The sequence below is a fragment of the Stegodyphus dumicola genome, chromosome 10 (genome assembly GCF_044657685.1).
Source record: "Stegodyphus dumicola isolate Sdum_Otavi_A_Nest chromosome 10, ASM4465768v1".
Lineage (NCBI taxonomy): Eukaryota > Metazoa > Arthropoda > Arachnida > Araneae > Eresidae > Stegodyphus > Stegodyphus dumicola.
In genome coordinates, this window is record NC_140777.1 from 125,771,956 (window position 1) to 125,786,608 (window position 14,653).

General features: G+C 32.6%; 1 protein-coding gene across 1 annotated transcript in view; it reads right to left on the bottom strand.

Annotated features, from left to right (window-relative positions):
• Positions 1 to 3,925: 3,925 nt before the first annotated feature.
• Positions 3,926 to 14,653, bottom strand: part of LOC118203410 (alpha-2-macroglobulin-like) — a 173,550-nt gene continuing 162,822 nt past the window's right edge. The window contains exons 34-35 of the mRNA XM_085825517.1: positions 7,463 to 7,609; positions 3,926 to 4,268 (exon numbers count right to left, since the gene is read on the bottom strand). Of these exons, the coding sequence (XP_085681643.1) occupies positions 4,099 to 4,268; positions 7,463 to 7,609 (317 nt within the window). The 3' untranslated portion in view covers positions 3,926 to 4,098. The remainder of the gene's footprint in view (positions 4,269 to 7,462; positions 7,610 to 14,653) is intronic.

A 14,653-nucleotide genomic window follows, 5' to 3' on the forward strand; every position in this document is an offset into this window, starting at 1 on the left:
ATGAAATGGATTGAAATAACAATATTATGATTAAAGACACCGTATTAAAAGAATTCGAGATTCCTCGGAAAAACCGATCGAGGCAGGCTGGTTCCGTGAATACGAGACTTGGTACTTTAGCGACTGGACCGGCAGCCATGCCGTGTGGAAAGAGATTACTTAAAACATGTTTTGCGCGCTTTATATTATGTATATAGTTGAGATTACTTAAAACATGTTTTGCACGCCTTATATTATATCCGATTCACCTGGTTCTGTTAGAGGTTTTATCATTTTTTCAACTTCCGTTTTTAAAATCTCGGTTTGTCTGGCAGACATCCGATAATGTTTTGCGCATATTGGTCTTTCTGCTTCTAATTCTATATCATGTTCGGTTAGGTTAGTACATCCTGGTTCATTAGAGATAATACAGGAATACTTGTATATAACAGCTTTAAATCTTTTCGTTGGTCTTCAAATAATAGTGAATTCAGCTGGATGCCTTTCAAAACTTCAGACATTTCAATATCTGCGCTATAATTTAGACTCGGTATTTCATCTTCATAGCCGTTTATCCTGACTTCTAAACATAGCAAGTTTATATTTTCTGCTTGTTGAAAATACGGTTTCAGCATATTAATGTGGTACACCTGAGTTTTATTTTTCTCGGGAAACTCGACTACATAATTTGTCTCTGATAATTGTTGAACTATTTTTCCAGGACCTACCCATTTAAGTTTTTTTATAGTTTGTGTGGCTTCGATGGAGCTACAACTAGAACTAATTGAAACTAATCTTGAAATTTACGTTCTACTGCTTTGCGATCATACCAGAGTTTTTGCTTTTGTTTGGCTTCTTTCATATGATGGACAGCGAGTTCTTGACATTTCCTCATTCGATTCCTTAGTTCAAAAATAAACTCCACTACTGTATTTTCTTCCTCTTATTTACCAGATAATTTTTCGAACAATAGCATAATTGGAGTACTTAAGTTTCTGCCATGAACTAATTCTGCGGGCGAGAAAGCGGTACTGTCGTGAACTGTCGTTCGAAGAGCAAATAAAGCCTGAGGTAAGATTTTATTTTAGTTCGGACCAGATTCTAAACATAGGACTCGAAGAATTTTTTTTAAAGTTCTATGCATCCTCTCTACAGGATTGCTTTGTGGGTGGTAAACAGAACTTCGTACAACTTTAATTCCGAATTTTTCTAGGAAATTCAATGTCAGCGCACTCGTGAAAGATGTAGCTTGGTCGGTTTGGACCTCCTTTGGAAATCCCATTTGACTAAAAATGTGAAGGAAAACATCAACAATCGTGGTTGAACAAAGATTTGCGACAGGAACTGCATCCGGATATTTTGAAGACATGCAGATTGCAGTTATGAGATACTTATTTCCTGAAGGTGTCACGGGCAGGCGCCCACAAGAGTCAACATTTATTTTTGAAAATATTTCTGTGATAAGAGGGACAATTTTCAAAGGTGCTTTCTTTTTATATTGCGGCTTTCCAATTCTTTGACATTTTCCACAAGTTTTAACAAAATTCTCGACATCTTTGTAACAATTTGGCCAATAAAAATTTTTGAATAATACATCTTTGGTCTTTGTTGCAACAAGATGAGCTGCCCCTTCATGACAAATAGTCATCAACTGTTTCCGATATTTTTCAGGAACAACAATCAATAGTCTTTGTGTTCCATCACGATCTTCCGTTTTGAAAAAGAGCATTTGGCCTTTCAACATATACCTCGTACTCTTAGAAGATTTTACTTTAGCTTCTTCATAAATCGGCTTCAATTCGACGCTTTCCTTTTGTTCTTGTATAAATATTTCTGGAGAGGCCTTTATCAGATCTAATTCTGAACGTTCATATTTTCAACTTTCATTTTCAATCAATGCGTCTTTGTCGTTAACTTCGATTTCAGAATTTAACTCATTTGTTGAGACCAGATTTTCCTTTTCTTTTAGTCGTCGCTGTTAAGCACGAGATTGTATGGCGTTTATCATATGAATTTGAACTTATTCATCTAGTTTTGCTTCTTCAAATAATGCAGTAGTTTTGTTTTTTTGAAGTATTAGAATCCAATTCTCCCCCCCCCCCCAATCCCTGTTACCCGGCTTGGTGAATTCAGTTTTTTATTCTTATATGTTGGCAAGCTATCCATGTTTTGCTTTAATTGAATTATGTTGTTTTTATGTTCTGGTTAATGTTTCTATGCCTTTAATTAATCTGCGTGCAATAATTTTGGAATTATCAACAATTGAAAAGTTTAAGTAGTCCTGATGTAGCGGCTATTTGTTTATATATGAGGCTCTTAGTAGAATAGTGAATTAAGTCAGTTTCTGCATCAGTTTCCGTTTGCTCAGTGCGACTAGAAGTTAACTTTAAATGTTTGTGCACCGAAAGCTTTGTCTTTCTGCCCTTTGGACGAATTGCTTGTTCTGCCATAGAAAATATAATTGCAAAAACTGTTTTTCTTTAACTGCTTTTAATTCTAATTGGCGTTTTAGTTTTTTGTATTTTACAGTTTTTAACGAAGATATTTTTGCTTTTTATGCATTTTTGCCTGAAAGTGAGAACTGAATTTCTTGAATGAGAAATATATCTCTAATGAAATTCCAGAAAATAGGCTGTCGAAAATGGTCTTCAAAGAAAAAGACACACCCCTACCCCTACCCCCCAAAAAGAATAGGCATTTCTGTGCATTAACATTGGCAAGAGTAGTTCTATTTAAAAAAGGAGACATTTGACATCGGCTGTAATTCTTTTTGTATCGTCTGTGCTATTGTGTAGATATGTTGCGTTTTGATAGCTACATTTGTTTTCGTGTTTGACACTTAAGAATTATGTGAAGTAAAAGTGTTTTTTTACAAAAAATAGGCAATTATACCTGTTTTATTTATTTACATAATGTTTTTTGTGACTGTCATATAGTTATTAAACTCGTAAATAATGCATTTAAATTAAAAACTGGAGTAAAATCTGTGAATTGTTCACGTTTATTCAGAACTGCGTATTGGATAATAGGCAACAGAACCAAAGAATGAAAGCTTCAAGTACTGCTTGATGATTTTCTACCTATTAAGCTCACCCCGGATTTTTAACTGTTGGAAGAAAAAAGGGTAAGTGAAACTTTATTTCTAAATTTAGAATTTTTGAACCTTGAAGAATTTAGTTATAGTTTTTGAACATAAGTTTAAACGAATTACAGCAAAAAATGTGTATAATTTAATAGGTCGTACAAGGAAGTCATATAGTGTCCACATCAAATATTTTATAATTCATTTTTCGTCTTCTTCATTATCACTGCTTTGACAGCCTGCTGGTGTTATAAGATCATCCATTTCTTCATTTGCCATCTCTTGATGAATTCTTTGACTTCTCCGTGTTCCATATCTGAAACTCCTTCGGCGTCAATTGCTTTCGAAATTTTTACAGTATTTCTGGCTTTATTTTCCGTCGATGGAAAATCCTTTGAAATTGTTGTCAACTTCTGGCTGCAGCGGATGCCAGGAAGCATTTATTGTTGATGGATGAACGTTAAACCGCTTATGAATGAAATTCTAGGTTGGACAAATTAAACGAAAACAACGCGTATGTGGGAAATTGCGTTCCGCAGATTTCCGTTTGACAAGGATTTACTGTAGTTGAGAGCGGAGCTTTTTATTAGTAGAGTTTCTAAATTATAATAATATTTCATCATAATTATGCTACATCTGGCTTCACCTTCAGTAAATGAGAAAAGTTTAATATAAATATATTTCTAGTTTATCCATAGTTCGATTTGATGCACAGTTAAAAAAATTACGAGCATGCGTTTGCTTAAAACTTATCCATTAAATTAAAAGTATACTCGCATCCTCTCCCATTCTAATTTATATAGTATTTACGTTCGTCAAAATTCCAGTTTCTATTCAATAATGAATAATTAATCTGTACTCAAATTTCTGTATTTATTTGGTCTTTTTATTTGATAAATTTAGAGTCACAGAAAATAAGATTTCAGACACATTCTCGCATTTTAAGAGTAACTTAAAATATTAATGATATGTACAATTGTGCTAAGTTTATTAATGTATATATATATAAAATACAATGAGTATCATCTGACTGAAGGCTAGGGATCTCCTTCGCAAGATTTCCGAGCTTCCTTGAGTTCTTTTGGTTGTACTGTTTTCCCAGCAGATGATATAACATGTGCTTGTGAAGTGAGATGAATTTGATGTTTCTTTTTTTCTGAGCTCCATAATGTAATTGGTGTTCCTGTTATTATTATCGTATTTTCCCCTGGAAAGAAACATGAATAAATTGGTACTAACTGAAAACCAGTCGCGTAAAAGACAATTGTAAACTTCTAAACATAATTCTAGCTTCTGTTATTGTTTTTCCCCTAATTCAAATGTAGTATTATAAACTAATCTGAATTACATAACTCATTTCTATACCCTACGTAATATATTACAGATAAAACACAAAAGAAATATGAAAGAATTATAGAAAAACGCAGCTTATAGAGTTAAAAAAGTAGGAAGTCAGAATAAGCCTTTTCTAACGAAAGTTTAATGTATATATCTCAGCTTCTCAAAGAATAATTGTAAAGATGTTATGTGATAAAAAGTCGGCTAGAAGTTACAAATTATGTACAATACTTATTTTACCTTTTCATCATGAAGTTTATTATGATGCCTTGCATTTTGACACTCGAATTTTGTTTGCTAAAATTAGTTCAGCTGAATATTTAATGTTTCATCATCAATAGCAAAGGGATAACACATTAAAAAGATTACAGATGTTAATGATCACGAGAATTTTGTTGGATTATGAGTAAATTACATGAATTTAAGCAGCATTTCGTTGGAGGAAAGGTAACATGTGCATTTTAATTACGTAAGACGTATACGTAATTACGCAAGACGTTACGTTAGACATACGTAAGACGCAATTTGAAAACGTAACGAATTTACGTCTTAAAAAACTTATTATATCTTTAATATTTTATCATTACAGTTATAAGATATTTCTCCCGCCTTCTTGGCATGTCTCCGTGGTGTGGTGGTCTGGACGCTGGGCGCGTATTCCAGAGGTCCGCGGTTCGATTTCCGGCGAAGGCGTTGCTAATTTTTCATCTTGCCTGCTTCCAAAAATATCTAATGTTTCTACAGAGTAAGCAAAGTTCCTTTTCATTTTTAAAAGTTAAAATAGATGTAAAAGTAATGCATAGATAAGTGAGGCTCATGCAACAATAACAGTAAAATCATTGGAAGAAAATGATTTGATCACATTAAAAATAAAATAAAGGATATAAAAAATTTCAAAAGATAAACTAATCGTAAAACGTTCTTAAACACAACGTTTTAATCCCATCATCGTTAGCTTGTCCTAAATTCGTAATTGATGGAACTAATTCTTTATTTTGCAGCATAAAAAGCGGTTTTTATGTTCCAGAACCTTGACGATTTCATAACGCTTCCGGCACCTTTATGCCAGTCGGCGACTATTCAGTAAGGCCGTATGGGCACCGTGGCACCTTAATGAAAGTTGGATTCTTCTTAATATAAAATGAACTTGAAAAGGTAGCCGGGCATCGCTTGGGCGAAAGAATGGCCAACTTGAAAGAAAGTACCAACACTCATGCAAGCTGCCGCGTAGGGCAGATTTGCCCCATCCGTCTTTGCACAAAACTACATAGTCTATATAAGAAAAATCTACTGTATATAAACTAATATAACTATTGCGTATAAACTAATATAACTATTGTATATAAACTAATGTATACTACTCTATATAGACTGCGAAATCTAAAGTGCATTAAACTAATAGATTTCATAGTTACACACAGTTATACACAGTAGTATTCCATTATTTCACAGATTAGAATTTTATATGCTATGAACGTTTTCTGGAGTGCATAGACTCAATCAACACGTGTTTAGTGCATTCATATATATATATATAGAGAGAGAGTTTGTGAGCTTATTTAAGTACGTATCATAACGTAATAGCATGATACGTAGAGGATAGTAGACATAATCTTCTAAAATAAAATTAAAATTTCTCTTAGTACTTCAAACAAATAAAGTGGTCTACCAGCAGTCGAGCAGAAATGCTGATAATTCAACCCGGAATCAAGCCCTGGCGAATGCACTGTCTGCACGGAAGTTTCCGTTTTTTTCTTTCTGATCTTTAACAAGTGTACGAGTTAATTTCCCTTAAAAAGTCCTCAACAAAATTTCCTTTTTTTAAGTAGTTAGACCTTGCGGGCTTTGTAATAATCTAAATACAGAGGAAACGTGCTTCACGAACGTCTTGGATCACAAATAAATTTTCCAAAAGAAAAGTCTCCTGGATTACGAAGGAAATCTCTAGATGCGGACAAATAAGCCGACGATAAAGGATACTTCAAAATATAGTTAACGCTGTGGAGGAGATATCTTAAGAAGAAGCTGGAAAGGAAGATGTCTCCTAGTTATTTGTTCCACGAAATTTGTGCAAAATGGGGTAAGGGGCAAAATGCATAGAATATTATCCCTCTGATAAAGCGGTAGTAAGCGTAATACAAATGTTTGCAATGATAATGCCATGTCTTGCTTTAGACATTTTTAAAGCATAGACAAAAACAAATCACTGTGGACAAATTTTTAATGGAACAGAGGCTCAGCGAGTTTTAAGTAGAAGCGAATGATGTTAAGAGAAAGAGAACAGGGAAGGGAAAAAAAGAGAGGGAAAAAAAAAAAAAAAAAAAAAAAAAAAACAGAAAGACAGCAACTACCTGGTATTTTTACACAATAGGATTTCCCTTTTAAACATTTGCATGATTTTCTACTTACACCCCAACTTTCTTTATTGAAGATACGGCAAAATTGAACTGAAATTTCTTATTTTTTTACATTTTAGTATTGTTTTAAATATTGTGTAGGTGTTAATATACGGGTTTTTATTGGTTTTCTGTTACAAAGTTATTATTTTTTAAGCAATAATTTGGGATCCGAGAGCGGATTAATTCATTTTACATGAATTCCTATGGAAAAAAGATTTTGGCTTACGAATATTTCGGATCATGTTTACATTATTTCCTTCAAGAAAAAAGCTTTCGGCTTACGAATATTTCGGATGATGAATTACAATTCAGGAACTAATTTAAGTTCGTGAACCAAAGTAATTGCATATTTTCAAGCTGAAAAATTTAATCAAAAGTCAAAATCACAGTGTATTCCTGAAAAAAATTGTTTCTACATTTATTAATATCATTTTGGGAATCAAAAAAAAGTTTCGAAGTTCATATTTCGTGTTACTGTTACAAATTCATAACACTATGGGACTTTCGTTGCACTTTACAGTGCATCGTGGAATCCATTTATGCAATTTTTAAAGAAGTTCTGTTTCATATCTTAAAGAATCAGGAGATAAATGAAAAAGCATTAAAGTATTTCATATAACCAAGGAAATGAAGTAAAATTTCGTCAGCAGAGAAAACCACTTACCTCCAGTTAACTGTCGACAAGAACACCTCTCGTCCCATTTAACTTCTGCAAATTTTTTAACTGGTTGTGGTTGTTGCAAATAGTAACTAACGTCTTGCAATATTTTCACCACTTTTGCATTTCCAGATCTAACATTTGCTCTTAAAGCTAAAAAATAAGAAGCAGAAGTAAAAATATCAAAATAAAAGAAAGGAATAAATAAAAAGAACTAAGAGAAATTAAAACCTCAGATTATTACTATACGGATAATTATTGTTCATTATACTATTTCTTATGGAGATGATATTTACAGTTTCTGCATGTAAATGGATGACATATACTTTATAATGATATGTTTTCTAAAATTCTATTTCGTTTCTGATTTTCAGATATTTTTTAAGCTTTTTACCACATGCATCATATCTAAAATCATATATTCAAAATACACTTGTTTTGTCTTGCAAGAACGTCCTTCAGAAACATATAATAATTAGGAAGAGTGGCTTTCCAGGACCACTGAGTGACTTAAATGGTGTCATTGTTTCCCTGAGTGACGAGAACGCGTCGAGAAAATTCGTCTTTTCAATAAAACCGATGGTGTGAATGCAATTTCGTGGGAATAGACTCAACACTGTCAGAGAACTTGCGTCGACGCTTTCAGTGCTGGTAGTGTGAAAATCATTGTAAAAAATATTTGCAATGTCGGCAAGGTGTATGCCCGATGGATTCCACATACATTGAAAGACGAGAGTAAAGTGATGCGCATGGAAACCGTCAATTCTCTCTTACTGTGGTCTGAAGATGAAGGGGATGCATTTTGGAAGTCCCAAATGACTGTCAATAAAACATGGGTCCACTACTTCAATTTGAAATCCCAGACTTAAATTACACTTAGAAGGCTAACAGTTTGTGGATAACGATGCGTTCATTGTCAGTTTATCAGTGTTAAAGAGTGGATTCTAAGTCAACTGAATATCTGTAAGAAAATGCTTCCAAACCGCTGGCAAAAATGTGTCGGCTCTGGAGGGGAGTACGTTGAAGGGTGACACCTTCAACCTTTCCATTCACAGTAAAGGTTTGGGTAAAAAATCATTTTCCGTCATATTTGTATCATACAGTAGAAAGAAGAACAATATCTAACGATTTCAACACAGTAGGAAGAGTAAGAAGTAGACAGTGGAAGAAAGTAATAAGATATTCAGTAGAAAGTATTTACAGTATTCAGTAGAAAATATTCACAGTATTCAGTAGAAAGAAGAACTATGTGTAACGATTTCAACACATTCAGTAGAAAGAAGACCTGTATCTAACGATGTACCCATATGATTCATTTCTTAAATACAGATTGTAAAAAAATGTAGGTATGTTCAGAATTGATTTCTTGTGTTCAGGACATAACGTCAGCCAAAACCAAGAAATTTTATGTCTTCCTATCAGAAGAAATTATCGAAAGAATTATGAGACAAAAATTAAAGACTGAAATTAAATTTCAGTGTAAAGGTGAAGCAATGGATTATTTCTCAAATGCTAAAGTATTACTGGTAATTTTTGAAATACTAGAGTAATTCTAGCTAAGGACCATTTTTATTTCCTTCTTTGAGGAAATAACTTTAAAGCTAAAGCAAAGAAAAGATGACATGATACAAGGAAAAATTTGAATACCATACCATTGCAGATTAGTTTATTATATAATAGCAATTTGTTTATTATTGTGAAAAGCAAGCTATTTATCGGTCCTTGCACCGAAATTGACTGCTGCTTATTAAACGAACATGCTTAATTTAAAACAAAGTTTGTAAAGACCTTTTTTTATTCTAACCAATTATTTTTACATGTAGAAACTTTCCTTTCCCTTCTGATTTCAGTTTCCTGCCAGAATATAAATTTTAATGACGTGATATGCAAAACTGTGAATTCGGAATCAGTATTCAAGCAGCGCTTCAAAAGTTCGTAGTAGGAGAGTTAGTTCCGAGTTTATGTTGAGTCCATTATGAGAGTTCCGACTCCGTGTTTGAAGTAGTTGGTGCTTAGCCACTCTCTTTAGAATACAAGTATATTGATATTAGCGGCTCGGCTTTGTTGTGTGCAGCCTATTTAGCGGTTTAGATAAAGTAGGAGATAGTCGTATAGCTAATCTTTACTTTTATTGTGACTGTCTATTTTATTTTCTATTCAAGCTACTTAGCTATAAGTGGTGGTAAATTGTGAGCACCGAGTGACTGCGTTCCTGTTGAGTTCAAATAAAAAGGTTATTTAAACCTTCGTCTGAAATCATCTGTTCTTCTAAGACCTAGCGAGAATTCGATACTTAGTCTTTTCAAAAGGGTCTATAGCAGAGGTTCTCAACCGGTGGTACGCTTATCACTGGTGGTACCCCCCCCAAAAAAAAGTATTTTTAACAATTAAATTAAAAAAATCTCCTGAAGAAAAAAAAAAAAATTGATGGAAATTTCCTGTGATGGAACTCTAAGTGAAGTTTTCAAAAATAACACGCTTGTTAATTTTTGGCTGAACCGAAAAGAAAGAATTTAAAGGCATTTCAAATAAAGCTATCAAATTTGTATTGCTTTTTTGCACAATCTATTTGTGTGAACAAAGATTTTCTTCCATATTACAGTTGAAAAACGAAATTAAAAGTGCATTCTAATTTACGGTAAGTGGAATTAAGACCAGACATAAAGAAATTGACCTCTTTTAAACAAACCTCAATTTCACACTCGATTTTAGAATTATAACTTAAATTTTGATAATTAAAATGGTAACCCATTTTTTAGTATAATATTTTTTTAATGTGTGCATATTTAATTCAAATAGCGAATAGGTTGTGAAAATGGCAATATATATATATACGTTTTTGATTTTTCTATTGAGAAATTGAAAAATAATCATTATAAATTGTAGTGGTGGTACTAAAGTTTTTCTATTTTTGTTTAGATGGTGCGCATTAGTCGAAAAGTTGAGAACCGCTGGTCTACAGTGTAAAATTACAAAATGTGCTAGAAGACACCTCAAGTTCCAGAAGAAACAAAATATCGTAACTTAGAGGAGTAAATATAATCCACTGAGACAAAAAATTCCTAAGAATTTTAACGTGAGAAATGGTTTGGTCTTAAGATAATGCAGATGATTTAATTAAGAAGAATTTTCTTTCAATACTGTGAAATGCTTTGTAAAGAATATTGGGATAATCCATTATCTACAGAACCTTAAGATTTTACCGTAAATAAGAGAAGTAATCACAAACCAAATGTATGAATCTGTGTATTTGTTGCAGATATATATTGTGATGTTGACTTCTTATGAGCATTCTTTAATTTGCTTCAGACATTTTTTTTTTGATCTGTTGAAATAATCATTATTGAGAATTTTCTCTCGCGTTTACTTATAATGTTATGCTAATATGCTGAAATTACGAACTGCAGTAAAAGAGAGTGAAATTCTAATATAGCAGAAAACTTACCCGGACTGTATTTAGTGATATATACAGTACACGAGAGAGGGAGACTCCCTGACATGGGCCTTTTTCAAGCCCTTAACCCTTCAATGCATGATTTTTTATATTTTATCAAACATTTTTTTTTTCATTATGGTCATGGTTTAAATAATTATTGAAAAATATTAAAAAAATGATTTAACATTTTTATTGTTCTCTTTTTTAAAATTTTAGGTTTGATGCATATATGGATCGTCATGCATTTAGTTCTAAAATGTAAACCACATAAAAAATTATTAACAATTATATAATTAATAAATATTGGCATAAAATATTTAATTATCTATTGTTTTTAGAAGATAATGACTTTAGTTAAAATTTTATTGAAACGTAATTCTAATTAATCATGTTCAGACTTTATAAAAATTAAAATTGCAATGAAAATTTAAATAAAAATGACATATGAAATATTTTGTACATGTACATTTATTGTGCAGTTTATGTTGTATGAAAACTTTGAAACAATTTCTATCCTTATTTAGACATGATGCTACAGTGAATTTTTCACATCCAATAAATATTTGTAATTTGCAGTTTTTCCTTTTACAACAAGTACGATTTTTTGTTCTATATGAGAACATGTTGAATTTTATCCTGTCGGACGCAAGTTGGAGGAATGTTTGATGCAGGACCTTTTCACATTGTAATCATTTTGTGAAAGACCGCTAGGCCTTCCACGCTTAGGAAGCGAACGTTCACCCATTTCGTACAGTCCAACGGATAGCTCAACCCAAAAGGCGGCCAGGTTTAGCAAATCCTTGGGGTTGGCTCCATTGTGTAGAGACACTTTTTTGTACAGCAACCATGCATTTATAACCGCAAGTTTTAAGAAGTGGTAAAAAAGTATCATATATCACTTTCTTTATCTCAGAGTTATTTTGTATCTTCCTACGTGGCTATCCAACAAATCTACGTCCCCCCATATATTTGTTATTCGTTTCAACATCTGGGCAATCCACAGTAACTCTGCCTTTTTTCTTCCTATGGAATCTAGATATCTGTTCAATAGAGTATTCAATGGATATCTGTTCAATGGAGTGTTCAATGGAGTCGAATGACTTTGAATGTCTGTATCACTTTTAAAATCCCATCTTGAATCTCTCATGGAAAAAAAAAAAAAAAAAAAAAAAAAAAAAAAACGCCCTTTGGGCGTAATATAAAATTTGAAAGCTTTCAAATTTTTTATTTATTTATTTTACTTTAGCTGCATTTCATACCTGGAAATATATCGTAAAAATTAAATCATCTGGAAGAGTATTCAATAGATCATCTTTTAAAAACATTTAGAATGCAAACACGCGGAGAAAACTTTCCTAAAAGAAGATATTTTGACGAAGGATAATTATATGATAATAAATTAATCAATGAAATTCTATATAAAAAATGTAAAATACTGAAAAATTATGCAACCAACTGAGTATAAAACCGAAATTGAGTGGAATGAAAGGAGAAACATTCGAGTTTTCCTTATGGAACACTCGAGTTTCTTTCAAATCTGTAACTTTAATTTTTAGCTATTTGTTGGGAACAGTTGCAGCAACGCAGCATTTCAGAAATAAATATATAATAAATAATATTTCAGAAAAAAATGCAGAGGAACATCTTACGGTAATCACTTCTAAAAGTAAACAGTATATCAGAGAATGTAAAATAAACGCTGAATATCACTAGTAGTCACATTCTTTAAGGTGATCACGATAGAAATCCTTTGATTACCTTTTTCCCTAGTCTTCAAAATTCTTCTGTGAAAACATTTGGTTGGCTTTGCATTAATGTAGATGAATGTATATGACATATTTATCGGCTTACCATAAAAACATGATATTGGAATAAACGTATTATACATTCATCTAATTTAATTCAAGAACATATATAGAACATTCAAGCAACGCAAAGACGCATTCAAGAACATATAACACCACTGTAAATAGTGCTGTCTATCACAGCACTAAACTTCATCAACAGGTCTAATTGGAGACGGTTCTTATAGTAACTTACGTTACACATTTCAAATATGACCAGATCATAATTTTACTGTCATATTGCTTTTAGCGAATGTTCGACGAGAAAAGAGCCAAACATTATTATAACAAGTATTATAACAAGTACAAGTATATCGCCAGTTCATTAGTTAGTGCGCTAAGATGGCAAATTTGAATACATTTTTTCACAACCCTTTTACGACGAAACGGGTTAGAGTTCGTTTCTATGGCAATAGCAAACTATAAACTTTTTATCGAGAGGTGTTCTTGTGTTAGAGGTAGAAAATTAGTATGTAGGTTTTCATTAAAATATTTTAACATATCAATAATATGTTATAGCAAAAATATGTGCATTTACATAAACACGTCATAAAAACGAATAAAATATCACCGCATATCATTTGGCAAAAGTCACACTATACGTGATGATATGTCAAGTTAACATGTCTTCACATATAATGTGACTCATAAGCATAAATAAAAAAGCAAAATCTTGTGAAAGGTAACAAAAAAATATGAAATGTATGTAAGCTAGTGATCTTTCTTAACTCAGTTTGTGTAACAGTGAACAAACACTATTTAGTAATAAAAAGTACATATTTCTAATTTCAGACTAAAACATTATGTGATATATGTTGTATCTATTTCCTGTACTTGAAATTTTTTTCATTACAGAGTAATTATAGTAAATTTCCTTTATTAGCCTTTTGATTATTATTAAGATATTAGGCTTTTGATGACTGTTGCATTGTTTTATGCAGAGATTTCTCATTCTTATGGATAAACTGTACATTCTCCCTGGCTTATAAATTGTGAATGAAATAAAACAGGGAAGAAAAAAAAAAAAAAAAAAAAAAAGCAGAATTTCCTCATTTGCAGTAAATTCAATAAATACGTGTTTTCAGTAAATACGTATTTGTTTTTCATAAAAAAAAATCTATTTACTTAGATTGTTTTTTTATCCGGTGGCTTAAAGATCACCGCACCTTGCACTTTGAAAAAAGAATGTTGATGAAGGAGATCCAGTAACTGAATTAAAATTTATTTCTATATTATTAAAGGCAAAATTTTGTTTTAAATTTTTAAATCAAATTATTTCTACACTGCTGCTCAAAAAATAGCAACAAAGGGAAAACACGGAATAAAACAAAAACTATTTAATGGATATGGGGGGTCAAATTCATTCAAGAGGTTGGTGTGGCATTACTAGACCACATAGTAAATAATAAACGAAAGACATCCAAAAATACATGTATTAGGATCATCACATCGCGAAAGACCAAATGGGTCGGAAGCATGTGCATTGGAAACATCACACTAATAACGGGTATGATACCCTCTAGCGGAAATGCATGCTTGACAGCGGCGAGGCAAGTTGCAATAGTGTCGCTAATCGCTTGTTGTGGCAGTAGCGCCCATGCCTGTAGTAATGCATGTCGGAGCACGTGGCGGGTGCCTGGAGTAGCATCTGCTATTCGTTGTCCCGACATGTCCCGCACATGCTCTATGGGATTCAGGTCCGGTGATTTGGTAGGCCACAGCAGATAAGGAATGGTTTCACTTTTCAAATAATTTTGCACCACTCGAGTTCTGTGCGGGCGAGCGTCATTGTCCATGAATACCGCATCGGTACCCATTGCAGCGATAAAGGACGCGCAAGAGGGTGTAAATTTCGTCGCGGTATTGGATGACTATGACGGAACTTGCAGGAATCACGCAGAGGTCCGTGCGACCATT